General features: G+C 48.4%; 1 protein-coding gene across 9 annotated transcripts in view; it reads left to right on the top strand.

Moving 5' to 3' along the window:
* The window catches only part of GOSR2 (golgi SNAP receptor complex member 2), a 52820-nt gene that overhangs the window by 21849 nt on the left and 14814 nt on the right, over nucleotides 1-16157 (top strand). The window contains exon 7 of one of the 9 annotated variants that reach the window (XM_009431893.5): nucleotides 10587-10891. The exons of the other annotated variants lie outside the window; for them this stretch is intronic. Coding sequence (XP_009430168.1) covers nucleotides 10587-10648 — 62 coding nt within the window. The 3' untranslated portion in view covers nucleotides 10649-10891. Of the gene's footprint in view, nucleotides 1-10586; nucleotides 10892-16157 lie in introns of those variants that run through there. 9 annotated transcript variants of the gene reach the window in all.

Below are 16157 nucleotides of genomic sequence, written 5' to 3'. Positions count from 1 at the left end.
TTCTAAGGAGTCTCCTGTGAGGTCGAGATTGAGAACCACGGCTGTCAGTGCATCCCAGGTGCAATGGAGTATCATTCCTGTTCAGCTGGAAAGACAAGATCTACTCGTGAAACAACCGAGGTTGAGGGGTGATAGTTTAGTGCGGCCATTGTGGGGGCATTAACCAGGAAGAGCTTTCTGTGAGAGGGCGAGGTGATGGGTGTGTGAAGGACAGGAGATGATGTGGGAGCAGTCGAGGGGCAGGAGTGGCCTGGGGGAGGGAGGAAGCTCTAACCAGCCCTGGCTGCTGTGGGCTCTGAGGCCTGATGTGCTGTCTTCTGCACGACATCCTCCACGCACTGTCCTCCGTGTTCCAGCTGGGAAACTTGCTGCTCAGAGGCCTGAGTTCATGCTGCTGAGATGCTGAGAGCTGGAGAAGCTGTCGGGCTGGTGTGGGTGTAGACAAGCCCTACTGTCCTAGGAAGACCTGCCCATGATCTTTTGAGGTGCAACGTAGTGTGATGGGGGTGGTGGTATAGTGTTTGAGATGGGGTTGGCAGACATGGCGTAGAATCCTGACTTTGCTGTTTATTAGCAGCCTAACCTTGGGCTTAATCACCCCAGCCTCAGTTTCCTGTCTGTATTCAGCTCAAAACAGAGTTGCATCTTTGCTGGGTGGTAACTCATCAGAGAGGAACAGGCGTGGGCTATGCAGAAGGGAAGCAGTTCTCCTCCCTTCTTTCCAGCCCGAGCAACAGGATCCACATTCTTTCAACCAAGACCACTTGGCCCTGCTCACCTCCTGGCAACTTCTGGCCTCCTCTAAGAGTTTCTTGTGCCCCAGGCATGTGCAGGGACTGAGGCAGAAGCTCAGGGAGTGGGGACCTCTGTAGGAGGGGAGAATAATCACTGCTGCCCCCAGGACCTCACCAGGTGGTTGTGAATGTCAAAAGGTAAAACCCTGGAGATAAACCCCTGATCGCTGCCGGGTGCTGTCCAAATTATTGTTGCTATGTGCATGGAGTGGGTATAAATTCCGTGTCCATGGTGATTTCTTCCAGGAAACCATTTCTTTTTTCCCCCTGTGGCAAAGGGCAGCCTCTCTTACCTCAATCCAGGGGCCCTGGGAGACCCTTGGAAGGCGGGGCCTCCAGGGCTGAATTCCAGAACAGCAGCTGTGGCCACCTCCTTAGGCCACCTGGGAATCAATTCTCTGTCGTCACTCACTTGGAGGGAACCACATTTAAATTAAAAATGTAGGCTGGGCGCGGTGTCTCATGCCTGTAATCCCAGCACTTTGGGAGGCCGAGGTGGGCAGATCTCCTGAGGTCAGGAGTTGGAGACCAGCCTGACCAACATGGAGAAACCCCGTCTCTACTAAAAATACCAAAAAAAAAAAAAAAAAAATGCCAGGAGTGGTGGCGCATGCCTGTAATCCCAGCTGCTCGGGAGGCTGAGGCAGGAGAATTGCTTGAACCTGGGAGGCGGAGGTTGCAGTGAGCCGAGATCACGCCATTGCACTCCAGCCTAGGCAAGAAGAGCAAAACTCCGTCTCAAAAAAAAAAAAGTAGGTGGCCTGGGATATTCCCTTTGTGGAAAAAAAAAAAAAGAAATAGCTCAAGCTCAGTATTGCACCCCTTAAACAGAAAAGCAATTAATAATTATGAGAGGCCGGGCATGGTGGCTCCCACCTTTAATCCCAGCACTTTGGGAGGCCAAAGCAGGTGGATTATCTGAGGCCAGGAGTTCGAGACCAGCCTGGCCAACATGGTGAAACCCCGTCTCTGCTAAATATACAAAAACTAGCCAGGCAAGTTGGTGTGCGCCTGTAGTCCCAGCTACTTGGGAGGCTGAGACATAAGAATTGTTTGAACCCAGGAGGCAGAGGTTGCAGTGAGCCGACATTGTGCCACTGCACTCCAGCCTGGGTGACGAAATGAGACTCTGTTTCAATTTTAAAAAAACAAAAATAATGAGATGTCGCGGGGCAGCAGTCAAGTGCCAAGCAAGTGGGGTAGATATCAGAGGGTGGAGAGCCCACCCAGCAGTGAGAGGAGGCTGCAACTGACCGCTGCCCCTGGGGAAGGTGGGACGGGGGACAGATCCACAGGGGAGCCATGTGAGCTTGGTTCTCAGCAGGCTGGGTTTGGAGTGGATTGTGGAAAGAGTAGGGACGTATTAGGGTGAAGCTGGAGGTGGGTGTGGAGGAAGGCCAGGGGACCCTGACATGAATGTGGATGCAGGAACCCTCAGCTGTCTCTGAAACCAGGAGGGCTGGGGAAGGACCCTGTGCATGTCCTAGATTCTGTGGCCCCAGGAGTTACTGCTCAGGAAGCAGGGCAGCCTCCTCTTTGGTGTATGTGTGCAGGAGAGAGGTCGTGGTGGGCTGTGGGTTGTTAGTCTCTCTCCCAGGAGCACCTGGCAACCTGAACTACCCCTGCTCCCTCCCCACCCTGCCCCAGATCTGGTGAAACCACCAACCAGGCGGAGGCAGGGCAGAGGCTGTCACTGCCACACACCTTCAGAGCTCCCTACAACTTACGTTCATGCTGCTGAGATACTGATGAGAGCTGGAGAAGCTGTCAGGCTGGTGTGGGTGTGGACAAGCCCCACTGTCCTAGGAAGACCTGGACATGATCTTTTTAGGTGCAGTGTAATGTGATGGGGGTGGTGGGATGATGTTTGAGATGGGGATGGCAGACATGGCTTAGAATCCTGACTTTGCCGTTTATTAGCAGCCTGACCTTGGGCTAATCACCCAAACCTCAGCGTCCTGTCTGTATAGTGAGAATAATAATAACTACCTCAAGTGGTAGCAGAAGTGCCTGTATTTGAGAGCTTGTCCGTCACTAGAAATAGTTTTTTTTTCTTTTTGAGATGGAGTTTCACTCTTGTTGCCCAGGCTGGAGTGCAATGGCACAATCTCGGCTCACCGTAACCTCCGCCTCCCGGGTTCAAGCAATTCTCCTGCCTCAGCCTCCTGAGTAGCTGGGATTACAGGCATGTGCCACCACGCCTGGCTAATTTTTCGTGTTTTTACTAGAGACAGAGTTTCACCATGTTGGCCAGGCTGGTGTCGATCTCCTGACCTCAGGTGATCCACCTGCCTTGGCCTTCCCAAAGTGCTGGGATTACAGACGTGAGCCACCGCGCCCAGCCTAGAAGTGATTTTTGTCAGGAGACAGAAGACCTTTAGTGATTGGAGTCAAGCAGGTGGAGTGTGAAGATCAGCTCTGCCCTTTAGCTGTGGAACCTTGCGCAAGCCACCTCACCTCTCCACGCCTCTGTTCTGTCACCTTTTGGAGATGAATAATGCCCATCTCACAGGGCAGCTGTGGCCAGTGCATACTGCCATGCCTGTAAAGTGCCTACTGCACAGCCCAGGACATAGAAAGATGGTAACTGAGGTTTTGTTGTGGTTGTTCACTAGCATTGCATAGGACCCAGGTCTGATCCCTTCATTCAGCTGGTGTGATTGTGAGTCAAGGATCTGATATCCCCAAAGAAAGGACTGCAAGTATTTGCCAGTCAGATTTTATTTGTTACAAGATACGATATTGCACATGTATTCCTGTGTTCGGCATCAGAAGACCTGAATTCAAATCTCCAGTTCATTACCCATTAGGACTTGCTCACTCCCTCTTTCTCTCCCAGCCTCAGTGTCCTCGTAGGGGAAATGGGAATGCTAATAATGGCCTACTTCACAGAACTGTGGTGAAGACAAAGCCAATCAAGCATGTGGATCAGTGAGTATGCACAGGGCTGCAAGGGCCAGAAATCCCAGGATCTTACTGCTGGGGTTAGATACTGATCTAAGGAGCTTAAGTAGTAAGAACTTGTGGATGTGGGGCAGCCTGCAGAGCTGGTTGATTTAGGGCTCGGTGACATCATCAAGGCTGGGCTTGGGACTGCCTGGGTTCCCTGAGAGGCGTGGAACCATGGTGGGAAGATGTAGGAAAGATGAGGATGATGATTGACAGATCAGTCTGGAATTGTTGCCTGCTAAAGTTCATTCATCCATTCTTTCGATAGCTACGAACTGAGCACCCACCAGGTACCAGTCACGGGACTGGGCCTTGGAGAACAGACATGACCCACCTGCATTGTGATCCACTGCTGTGTAACAAATCACCACAAAACATAGGGGCTGACGGCAATAGCTCTCAGTTGCTACACCTCACAGCCTCTGAGCATAAGAACTGGGGACCAGGCGTGGCTGGGATAGCTGTCTCTGCTCAGCGATGTCTGGGGCCTCAGATGGAAGATTTGAAGGCTGGGAGGAGAATCATCTGAAGGTTCACTGATGTGGCTGGCACACAGTGTCGCTGGGCACACAATGTCGCTGAGCCCTGGACTGGGGCTATCCTCTGGAACACCTGCACACGGCTTCTCCATGGGACCAGGGCTTCCTCAGGGCATGGTGACTGAGTTCCAAGAGTGAGTATCCCAAGGGAGAGAGCAGGTGGGATCTGTGTACTTTCTATGACCAAGCCTCGGAAGTCATAGGGCCTCTGTTCTGCCATACTCCTTTGGCCGTGGTGATCACAAGCCATATGGTCACAAGCCCCCAGCTGCCTCTCAGTGGGAAGAATGTGGGTCACATTCTAAGAAGAGCAGGTGGGATGGAATTGACACGGTGGGTGGCCATCTTTGGAGAGTACAATCTGCCACACTCCCCTTGAATGATGCTCACGTCTAGCTGGGAAGACATACATGAGCATGCAGCAATAAAGTGCACAAACCGTCACACAGGTACAAGGTGCTTAGGGCCATGGCAGAAGTAGTATCTACTTACCCTGGAACCCTGGAGGAGGCTTTTGAGCTGGATCTCAGATGAGTCAGACTGGAGCAGGTGGAGCCTGGGCGGAAGGTCTCAGCAGAGGGAGTCATCTAGCAAAGGGGTGTGCTCTGGGAAGGGCAGGAGGATTCTGTGGCTGGAGCTCAGGCTTCAGGTTCAGTGTGGAGGAGGGAAGAAAGGCTGCAGAGGTAAGTTGAGGCCAGACGCGGGGTGCCTAAGAGCAGACTCATTAGTCCCTGCCCTCCTCCAGTCCCTGGTCCTCTGCACACAGTAGGCACTTCATAAATATTGATTGAAATTGGAGTGAGCAGTGTGTGTTGAAGAGGAAACGAAATCCCAAAGAGAGGCCGTGGGGCCTCCTGGAGGCAGCATGGGATAAAGACAGGGAGAACCCACTTTCATATCATAGGAACTTGAGATTCTCTTTCTCAGTTGTTGCCTTTCCAGTATTTTTCAATGTCTCTGCAAGAGTTCACGGGGGCTGAGAGCAGCCCCTGAGTCACTTCTCGTTCCTATCCCTCACCCCCAGCTGGATTCTCGGGTCTTCTTCCCTCCATACTGATCCCCAGAGAGTGTGGACTCTCTGCCTCTTGTAGGTGAGGAGGAGGCGGCTGGCTGAGGAGGTGGCAGAGGCAAGTGAAAGGGCCAGGAGGGTGAGGATGGAGAGAAGGGGAGGGAAAAGAAGGAGATGGAGGGGGAGAAGATGAAATTGCTAAGTGTATGATCAGTGCCAGAGCCAAAAGCCCATACTACAAATTGCTTTTTCCTTCACACTTGTCCCAGGGAAAGGCCCAATTAAAATAGCACCTATTGGAAATGGAAGGGTAATTGGACCAGGCAGCTTATTAGGCCCCATCTCCAAGAGCATTCAGGGGCAGCCATGAGCTTCAGGAATTTCCACCATGTGAACTTAGCGGGGGAGATGACCCCGAGCAGCAAGGGCCGACAGGATGGGGCTGCCCCACCATCCTGCCTGCCCGGGGCCCTGCTCAGTGGCTTGAGAGGGCAGGGACTGGTCTGTGTAGGGGCACTCTTCTGTGGTGGGGTAGTTCAGTGGGCTGAGACATGGGGCTGATGAGATCAAAACTGTCCAGTTCCAAATCCCAGAACAGAGGAAAAGCGGGGCCAGAAGTGGTCTTGGGGACCACCAAGCCGGACTTTCTGGGGGAGAATGACTTGCCAAGGGTGACCCAGTCAGTTGGTGATGAGAGATCTGGAGTCAGAGGGGGAAGTCACCGACTCCCAATCCAGTGCTGCTGCCCAGGGACAGTCTCACCATGCCACGCTGTCCTAAACTAGCCTGTGGCCCTCGCCCCAACTACACGCCCATGGCCTGTCACTGTACCATGTTCATGCCAGGCACAGCTAAGTCAGGGTGGCAGGAGCCACGCCAAAGGCTTTTCCGGCTTGAGGGCATCATCTCTCCACACCCCTCAGTTATTGACAGAAACTGGCACACACACTGCCAGACCACGCTGTCCCTAGGAGGAGGCAGACAGAGGTGGACGCAGCCCACAGGCTTGGCTGGAATAGCGGGTTCCAGAGGTGCCCGCTGGCCGCCCACAGTGAAGTCTGGTAGGGGTGGCACTCTCCCCACAGGTTACCCATTGGACCAGAGCTCATCCACCCAGAGCCCATTTCCATGACAACAGCAAGCTCCTTACCCATCAATTTCATCCTTAAAGATTCCCACCCCAGCTTTCTGAGCCTGGGCTCCTCGCCCAGCTGCTGCGCCAGCCCACGTCTCCAGATCACAGGTTTAGCAGTGACTTGTCAAGCTGCCAGAGAGAGCCTCCTGGGAGGTGCCTTGTAACTGGCGTAGCCCTTGAAAACGGCCATATAATCACCTGCTAATTGGATTAGGAACTTGTTCCCAGGGACTTTCTTTTGCCCCCATGTTGAGGCCACCCTACTCCATTCTTCCGGAACTTAGCATTGGAGAGCTTTCCCGTTCCCCTCTGCACAACCTCCCAGGCCAGGGTAATGCTGACAGGGTTGCCCCAAAGTCAGATACTGACACAAGGGGAAAAGGAAACCTCTAATTTTCTGGGGCCCAGGTACACTCAGAGAGGAAAAATGGCCCAGGGTGGGAGAACACAGAGGGCCCTCTCTTCCCCCACTCTGCCCGCCTTTCAGCCTTGCAAGAAAATCTGGCTTTTCCCTCGGGGTGTTTGCCTCACTGCTTCTCCCCCCTAGACATCACCTCCCTCACAGCCCAGCTCCACGTTCACCCCCACCAGGAAGTCTTCCTTTCTAAACCGTTTTTCTCTGCATCCTCTCAGAGTGGCTATATTTGGTTCCTGCAATATAACTTCATATATATTGCATCAGGGAGAGGGGGAGACTCCTGAAGCTGGGTTGTTATTTTTTGTGAAGGTATTTTTTTGGTGCATTTTCTTTCTATTCCAGAAAATTCTTATAGTGGGTGGATGTCATTTATCTACCCAGCATCTCCTCTTTGGACTACAAATCCTTATCCCCTTCTGCTGGGCCATTGTCTCTCCTTCCTGTGGAAAACCTGTGCCACGGGACTCAGCGAGGGCTGCCTCCTCCAGCAGGGTCAGCGCCTGAAGCAGGCCTGGTCCATGCAGGACTGGGTCAGCAGCCCAAAGCAGTCGGTTTGGGGTGACCACATGACTGCACGGTGAGCCGATCAGAATCTTCCCTGGAATTCCCATAGACACTGCTGGTTTCCTGACCAACATCCATTCCTCCCCTGTTCTCACTAGCTACGCGCCACTTTTGTTGATCTAGCAAGAAGTCCAGTTGAAGATATTTGTGCCTCTAGACTTTCTTGCAGGTAGGGGTCAGGTCACCCAGTTCTGGTCAATAAGATATGGGCAGAAGTTGCTGGGAGAGACTTCTGGGAAAGGGTTTCAAAAGGAACATGGCTCCTTTAGTCCACTCTTAACTGATGGCTGAGATGGAGACATCTTAACCTGAAGGCTTTTATTCCAGCTATGTGAGAGGCCACCTGAGAATAAAGTGATCCGAGAAGAAAGCAAAACAGAGAGAGAGACAGAGAAAGAGATGGCAATATCAGTTAAGTCCCTGGATTGAGCCATGCCTGAAGCCTCAGAACTTCCCAATTTGGAGAGCCAATCAATAAATCCTTTTCCTACTTAAGCTGGTTTGCACTGGATCTCCATCTCTTTCAGTGAAAGACCCCTCAGTGCAAACCTCCATAAAACCAAACCCATGTCTTTCCCTGCCTCTGTTCTCTCCTCCCAAGATACCCCACATAAGATGCTCGATGCAAAGCTGGCACACAATATTCATTCAAATGACTCTGAGCCCCCCAAATTCTTTTTGTTTTTAAATTTTATTATTTTTTATTTTTTTATTTTATTATTATTTTACTTTAAGTTTTAGGGTACATGTACACAATGTGCAGGTTTGTTACATATGTATACATGTGCCATGTTGGTGTGCTGCACCCATTAACTCGTCATTTAGCATTAGGTATATCTCCTAATGCTATCCCTCCCCACTCCCCCCACCCCACAACAGTCTCCAGTGTGTGATGTTCCCCTTCCTGTGTCCATGTGTTCTCATTGTTCAATTCCCACCTATGAGTGAGAACATGCGGTGTTTGGTTTTTTGTCCTTGCAATAGTTTGCTGAGAATGATGGTTTCCAGCTTCATCCATGTCCCTACAAAGGACATGAACTCATCATTTTTTATGGCTGCATAGTATTCCATGGTGTATATGTGCCACATTTTCCTAATCCAGTCTATCATTGTTGGACATTTGGGTTGGTTCCAGGTCTTTGCTATTGTGAATAGTGCCGCAATAAACATACGTGTGCATGTGTCTTTATAGCAGCATGATTTATAATCCTTTGGGTATATACCCAGTAATGGGATGGCTGGGTCAAATGGTATTTCTAGTTCTAGATCCCTGAGGAATCGCCACACTGACTTCCACAATGGTTGAACTAGTTTACAGTCCCACCAACAGCGTAAAAGTGTTCCTATTTCTCTCCAGCAGCTGTTGTTTCCTGACTTTTTAATGATCACCATTCTAACTGGTGTGAGATGGTATCTCGTGGTTTTGATTTGCATTTCTCTGATGGCCAGTGATGATGAGCATTTTTTCATGTGTTTCTTGGCTGCATAAATGTCTTCTTTTGAGAAGTGTATGTTCATATCCTTCGCCCACTTGTTGATGGGGTTGTTTTTTTCTTGTAAATTTGTTTGAGTTCATTGTAGATTCTTGATATTAGCCCTTTGTCAGATGAGTATATTGCAAAAATTTTCTCTCATTCTGTAGGTTGCCTGTTCACGCTGATGGTGGTTTCTTTTGCTCTGCAGAAGCTCTTTAGTTTGATTAGATCCCATTTGTCAATTTTGGCTTTTGTTGCCATCGCTTTTGGTGTTTTAGACATGAAGTTCTTGCCCATGCCTATGTCCTGAATGGTATTGCCTAGGTTTTCTTCTAGGGTTTTTATGGTTTTAGGTCTAACATGTAAGTCTTTAATCCATCTTGAATTAACTTTTGTATAAGGTGTAAGGAAGGGATCCAGTTTCAGCTTTCTACATATGGCTAGCCAGTTTTCTCAGCACCATTTATTAAATAGGGAATCCTTTCCCCATTTCTTGTTTTTGTCAGGTTTGTCAAAGATCAGATAGTTGTAGATAAGTGGCATTGTTTCTGAGGGCTCTGTTCTGTTCCATTGGTCTATATCTCTGTGTTGGTACCAGTACCATGCTGTTTTAGTTACTGTAGCGTTGTAGTATAGTTTGAAATCAGGTAGCGTGATGCCTCCAGCTTTGTTCTTTTGGCTTAGGATTGACTTGGCAATGCAGGCTCTTTTTTGGTTCCATATGAACTTTAAAGTAGTTTTTTCCAATTCTGTGAAGAAAGTCATTGGTAGCTTGATGGGGATGGCATTGAATCTATAAATTACCTTGGTCAGTATGGCCAGTTTCATGATATTGATTGTTCCTACCCATGAGCATGGAATGTTCTTCCATTTGTTTGTGTCCTGTTTTATTTCATTGAGCAGTGGTTTGTAGTTCTCCTTGAAGACGTCCTTCACATCCCTTGTAAATTGGATTCCTAGGTATTTTATTCTCTTTGAAGCAATTGTGAATGGGAGTTCACTCATGATTTGGCTCTCTGTTTGTCTGTTATTGGTGTATAAGAATGCTTGTGATTTTTGCACATTGATTTTGTATCCTGAGACTTTGCTGAAGTTGCTTATCAGCTTAAAGAGATTTTGGGCTGAGACAATGGGGTTTTCTAGATATACAATCATGTCATCTGCAAACAGGGACAATTTGACTTCCTCTTTTCCTAATTGAATACCCTTTATTTCCTTCTGCCTGATTGCCCTGGCCAGAACTTCCAACACTATGTTGAATAGGAGTGGTGAGAGCGGGCATCCCTGTCTTGTGCCAGTCTTCAAAGGGAATGCTTCCAGTTTTTGTCCATTCAGTATGATATTGGCTGTGGGTTTGTCATAGATAGCTCTTATTATTTTGAGATACGTCCCATCAATACCTAATTTATTGAGAGTTTTTAGCATGAAGAGTTGTTGAATTTTGTCAAAGGCCTTTTCTGCATCTATTGAGATAATCATGTGGTTTTTGTCTTTGGTTCTGTTTACATGCTGGATTAAGTTTATTGATTTTCGTATGTTGAACCAGCCTTGCATCCCAGGGATGAAGCCCACTTAATCATGGTGGATAAGCTTTTTGATGTGCTGCTGGATTCGGTTTGCCAGTATTTTATTGAGGATTTTTGCATCAATGTTCATCAAGGATATTGGTCTAAAATTCTCTTTTTTTGTTTTGTCTCTGCCAGAGCCCCCCAAATTCTTATCTCAACAAGAGTCAAATAAAGACTTGAAAAGACTTGACATCTAAACTACACTTATTAAGGAAAAACTCATTAATTCCCTTTGGAGATCTGAGGCCAAGCACACCTCTGAAGCAGTGCATGGCTTGGAATCCCGTCTGCTCTTCACCGAACCATTCCTTCTGCACTCACCTCCTCCAGGAAGCCTTCCAAACCAGGTCTTAACTCCGTCATCCTAACTACCTTGTCAACACTCACTTTTGTTAACACTTTGATTCAGCAGTACTTGGGTTCCATGAGTATTTGAGCATAGTTGTGTGTGTGTCTCATCTCTCTCACCCCAAACCCACTCCACCCCACCCTACCCTACCAACTGACTCTTCCGAACTCTCTAGAGCAAGAGCTGTGTCTCCATCAGACTAGCAACTTCCTGAGGGCGAAGACTCTAATTCCTTATCCCATTGGGATCCAGATGCTGTCTCTCCTCACATCAGACTGGGAATGGAAAATCTTTCCATGCCCCATGGAGCCTCCTTGGCAAGACAGGAAGATACGGAGTCTGAACCCCATAGAGATGGAGAGTGGGAGGAAGAAGGTAGCCGGGAGCAGTTAGCAGGAGGGTCTATCTTAACCTTCAGGGAAAAACCGATTCACAGCACATAAGGCTAGTTCTGGATCAGAATCTGTTATTCAACAACACTTGCAAGGGTTTAACTCAGATCCTGTCCCCTCTGGGGTAGAAATCTCTACCCACCTAAGGCCAGGATTCTGCCTTGCCAGTCCTTTTTTTTTTTTTTTTTTTTTGAGACAGAGTTTCGCTTTTGTTGCCCAGGCTGGAGTGCAATGCCGCCATCTTAGCTCACTGCAACCTCCACCTCCCGGGTTCAAGCGATTCTCCTGCCTCAGCCTCCCGAGTAGCTGGGATTACAGGCATGCACCACCATGCCTGGCTAAATTTTTTTGTAGTTTTTTAGTAGAGGCAGGGTTTCTGTCTCTACTGGTTGGCCAGGCTAGTCTCAAAACTCCTGACCTCAGGTGATCCACCCACCTTGGCCTATCAAAGTGCCGGGATTACAGGCGTGAGCCACCGCACCCAGCCCTTGCCAGTGTTTCTTATTTCTCTTGTCCCTTGACGATTGTGTAATGATGAATCCCTTCGTTAGGAAGCTTGTCAAATGCAAGTAGACGCTGAGGGGGCGGCCATGTGTCTACTGTCTCATGGCTCCTGTTGGATGGGAGTAGCCTGCGTGGCTGCCAGTGCTAGCTGGAGAGGATACCACCATCTGCTCTCGTCAGCATGCTGCCCTGCCTTTGAGTCCCCTCACTCCCGCCCCAAGACTAAATCCTTGAAAGAGCAGCTCCACAGCGAGCATGTGGCAAGAAAGGATGCTAATGGAGGGAAGAAAGTGATGAATCCCCAAAAGAGTCAGGGAAAGCCACGCAAGAAGGAAAAATAGCTGCATAAAGGTTGCGGGGGCGAGCTGGGCGAGGCTGCCCGCTGACAGCTGAATCAAGACTCCAGAGAGCTGGGTACGGTGGCTCACACTTGTAGTCCCAGCACTTTGGGAGGCCCAGGCGGGTGGATCGTGTGAACCCAGGAGTTCAAAACCATCCTGGGTGACATGGTGAAACCCCGTCTCTACAAAAAATACAAAAATTAGGCACAGTGGCATGTGCCTGTAGTCTCAGCTACTTTGGAGGCTGAGGTGGGAGGACTGCTTGAGCCCAGGAGGTGGAGGTTGCAGTGAGCTGAGTTTACATCACTGTACACCAGCCTGGGCAACAGAGTGCGACCCTGCCTCAAAAAGAAAACAAAAAAAGAAACCCAGGCTAAGCGCTGTGGCTCACGCCTGTATTCCCAGCAATTTGGGAGGCTGAGGCAGGTGGATCACTTGAGGTCAGGAGTCTGAGACCAGCCTGGCCAACATGGTGAAACCCCATCTCTACTAAAAATACAAAAACTAGCCAAGTGTGGTGGTGGGTGCCTGTAGTCCCAGCTACACAGGAGGCTGAGGCAGGAGAATTGCTTGAACCTGGGAGGCAGAGGTTGCAGTGAGCTGAGATCATGCCACTGCACTCCAGCCTAGGTGACAGAGTGAGACTTGGTCTCAAAACAAACAAACAAACAAACAAAACCCAGACAGCAGGAAGCCCAGGTGAGGAGAAGGGGAGAGGCAAAGAGGACATGAAGGAAGATTTGTTTGGTAGAGAGAAGGGAATTGATGGCAGCCCCTGGATGCAGTTTGAACCTGTATTTGGTAGAAGAAGCGATGGGGAAATGGGCCAGATATCGGACAGGAGAGAGACATGATACAATCAGTGCTAATGATCCAGACATCTCCATGGAGGAGGATGAGCACTCAGGGGAAACGGAGGCAAGGCACTCACCCAGGACGCTGCAGCAGGGATCAGTGTGCCTAGCATGGCAATGGAAGTGAGAGGGAGTCGGAGATCTGACTGAGCGACTCCTAACTTTGAGAGTTGGTGGCTCATTCTCACCAAGGGGCTTATGGCTGCTGCTTTGGGAGTCTTTGCTGCCAAATGTCACTGGCCTGGGGTCACCTCACCCGTAACCCATGGAGAGTGGGTCTCCTCTCCCCATTTGTGCAGGACTTTCTTTCCATTGGCAGCAACTGGCCAGGGGGCCTCAGAGGAGCTGGGAATGGGGAGCAGGCTGCCAAGAAGGTTTGGTCAGGCTAACCAACTTGGAGGGCAGGGAAAGAAGTGGAGCCGTCAACCTTCACATTTTACAGGCATACAAATCACACACCAAATAAGGAGAAATATGGGACACATTTGCACAATAATTCAAGACAGGATCTCCATGGCAACAATTACCCAAAAATCCACTCCTGACAGTTGCAACAGCGGGAGCTAGCAAAGAAGACTGGGGGTGGGAAACGTGTGTGGGGGCTCAGAGAATGGCTTCCTTTTATTCTCGAACTGAAGGAAGTGCTGACGGCAGGAAGCAAGGTGTCTCACAGCCTGACTAAGCCAAGAGCCACTGGAAGTAGGATCTGGAAGAAGCCTTAGAGACGTCTGTGTGAGCTCCTTTTGAGCTGCTTAGAGGCCTGGGTGTGGGATACCACAGTGAGATGTGCCAGTGGGATGTGCCAGCTCAGGGGAGGGGGCCATCAGGGCATCGCCCTCCCACCACTCCCTCTGATGGACAAGAGTTCTCCCTAGCCTCCAGAGGTCCTCACAGGGGCACAGTGAGAGATGGAGCCAACTTCCGGCGAAGTCAAAGGTTCTAGGACATTTAAGTCTGCCTGAAAACTGAGTCCAGTCCATAGAAAGCTGACACATGACATAGGTTAGGAGAACGGAGCTCTAGCCTACTCTGCTCCCCTCCCAGACTTGCTGTGTGGCCCCTCAGTTTCCTCTACAGTGAAATGTACAACCTACCTCCAAGAACTATTACAAGGCTGAGTGAATAGCATGAGATGGGAAATGCTTTTACCAAAATCACTGCCAATGCAAAAATAAGAGGTTTCTGTGCAGCCATGAAGAGTGGCCTGAGAAAGATAGCTGCATGCAAGGCTGTCCTTAACAGGCAGAGGAGTTTCCTAGGTCAGGTGAGAGTCAGTACAAAGACTGTGGTGGGAATCTAGAATGTGGCTAGGCAGCGATACTGATGAGATGGTGGGAAGTAGGAGGTTGGGCGTAGTGGCAGAAGTGTCACCTGTGTCCTACCACCAGACAGATGGACAGACTGACTGTGAGCTCAGAGCAGGCAGTAGAGTGTGTAACCTCCAATTTACAAACATTTTAAATCACACACCAAAAAGGAAAAGCATTCTGCTTTCTTTTTGGAGTAACATAAATCCAACCCCGTTCCCCACCCACATCCTTTTAAGTGTATTTTTTTTGTCTGGTAGTCCTCAAAAGCCATTGGCTATTTTTCAGATCCTAGAGCTCAGATTGCCTTAAATCGCTTGAGAAAGGAGAGTTTTTTCATCTTTCTTTTTGGAACTAAGACTTTATCTCTAGAGCAAAGGAAAAGGTTCTTCTGGGTTTCATTTGCATTTGGAAGCCCAGGTTTTTGGGAAAAAAACACTCTCAAGAACTTATTACTATTATAAATGTTTAGCCATGTGATTTTTCCTCAAGAGGGCACCCAAAACTTTTCATACCAACTCCCATGGATAGCAGTCCCCTTATGCTGAATTATGGTGGGAAAGGATTAAGGTAGGACATTTCTTGAGCATTTTTTTCCTATTCTGGGCTCTCTCCTTTGCCATCCCACTCTCCACTACAAAACTTTTCCCTTCCCTTTTGTCTCACTAACCATGGAAAGTCCTCCAATCCTTGGAGGTCCTCAGAAGCCATTCTTCCCACCACTGGAGCTGACTTTCTTCCCTCTCCTGGACTGAGCAGGAAGACCGATTCATGAGAGAGCTCCTCTAAAGGAATTCAGGCTGGGCCCTGAGACAGGACATCATGGAGTGGACTTTGGAGTGGCCACAGTAGTTCAGATCTGGTCCTCAGCAGTAGAGTCCAGAAACTTGGTTGGGCCAGGACATCCAAAAGTTGTCAGCCTCTCAGGACTGATTCAGGCTAACCAAATTCATTGATGGGCAACCAGAATGCCATTTCCCTAATAATATATCTACCAAAAGACTGGTATCCAAAATATATAAAGAGCTCTCAAAGCTCAACAATAAGAAAACAAGCAACCCAACTTTTAAAAAGCAAAAGACACTTTACTAAAGAAGATATACAGATGGCACTTAAGAACATGAAAAGATGCTCAACATCATCATTCGATAGGAGAAGACAAATTAGACACACAATGAGGTGTCACTACACACTTGGCATACATACAAACAAACAAAACACAAAATCTGACAATATCAAGTGCTGACGAGGACATAGAGCACCTAGAATGCTCACACATTGCTGGTGGAAATGCAAAATGGAACAGCCACTATGAAAAACAGTTTGGCAGTGTCTTACAGAGCTAAGCATGTGCTTCCTATATGACCCAGCAATCTCATTTCTAGGTATTTACCCAAGTGAAAGGAAAACTTTTGTTCACACATACATAAAAAAACTCTACATGAGGATTTATTTGCAATCACCAAAACAGGATACAACCCAAATATCCTTCAACTGAAGACAGATAAAAATTTAAATTTAAAAACCTGTGATACATCCATCCAATGGAATATTACTACTAAGCAAGAAAAAGGAACGAACTACTGAAGTGTGAAACGATATGGATGCATGAAGATAAGTGTGAGAAGCCAGATGGAAAAGGCAGCTTATTGGGTGATTCCATTTATTTGAAATTCAGGAAAAGAAAAACCACAGGGACAAAGAACAGATCAGTAGTTGTCTGCATTAAGGGAAGAAGAGTTTGTGGATTTGGCTACAAAGTGGCAGCATGAAGGAGTATCTCGATTGTGTTCATGATGACACAACTCTTAAGTATTTGTCAAAATATATAGTGCTCTACATCAAAAAAGTAAATTTTACCCTAAATTTGAAATAAAAATAAAAGGCATTTCTAATGACTACTTTGGGGAGAGTTTAAAAAAAACAAGGTGGGAATAAAATACTAGACAAAAATAACTT

The sequence above is a fragment of the Pan troglodytes genome, chromosome 19 (genome assembly GCF_028858775.2).
Source record: "Pan troglodytes isolate AG18354 chromosome 19, NHGRI_mPanTro3-v2.0_pri, whole genome shotgun sequence".
NCBI lineage: Eukaryota > Metazoa > Chordata > Mammalia > Primates > Hominidae > Pan > Pan troglodytes.
This window is presented reverse-complemented; position numbering and strand designations above follow the sequence as displayed.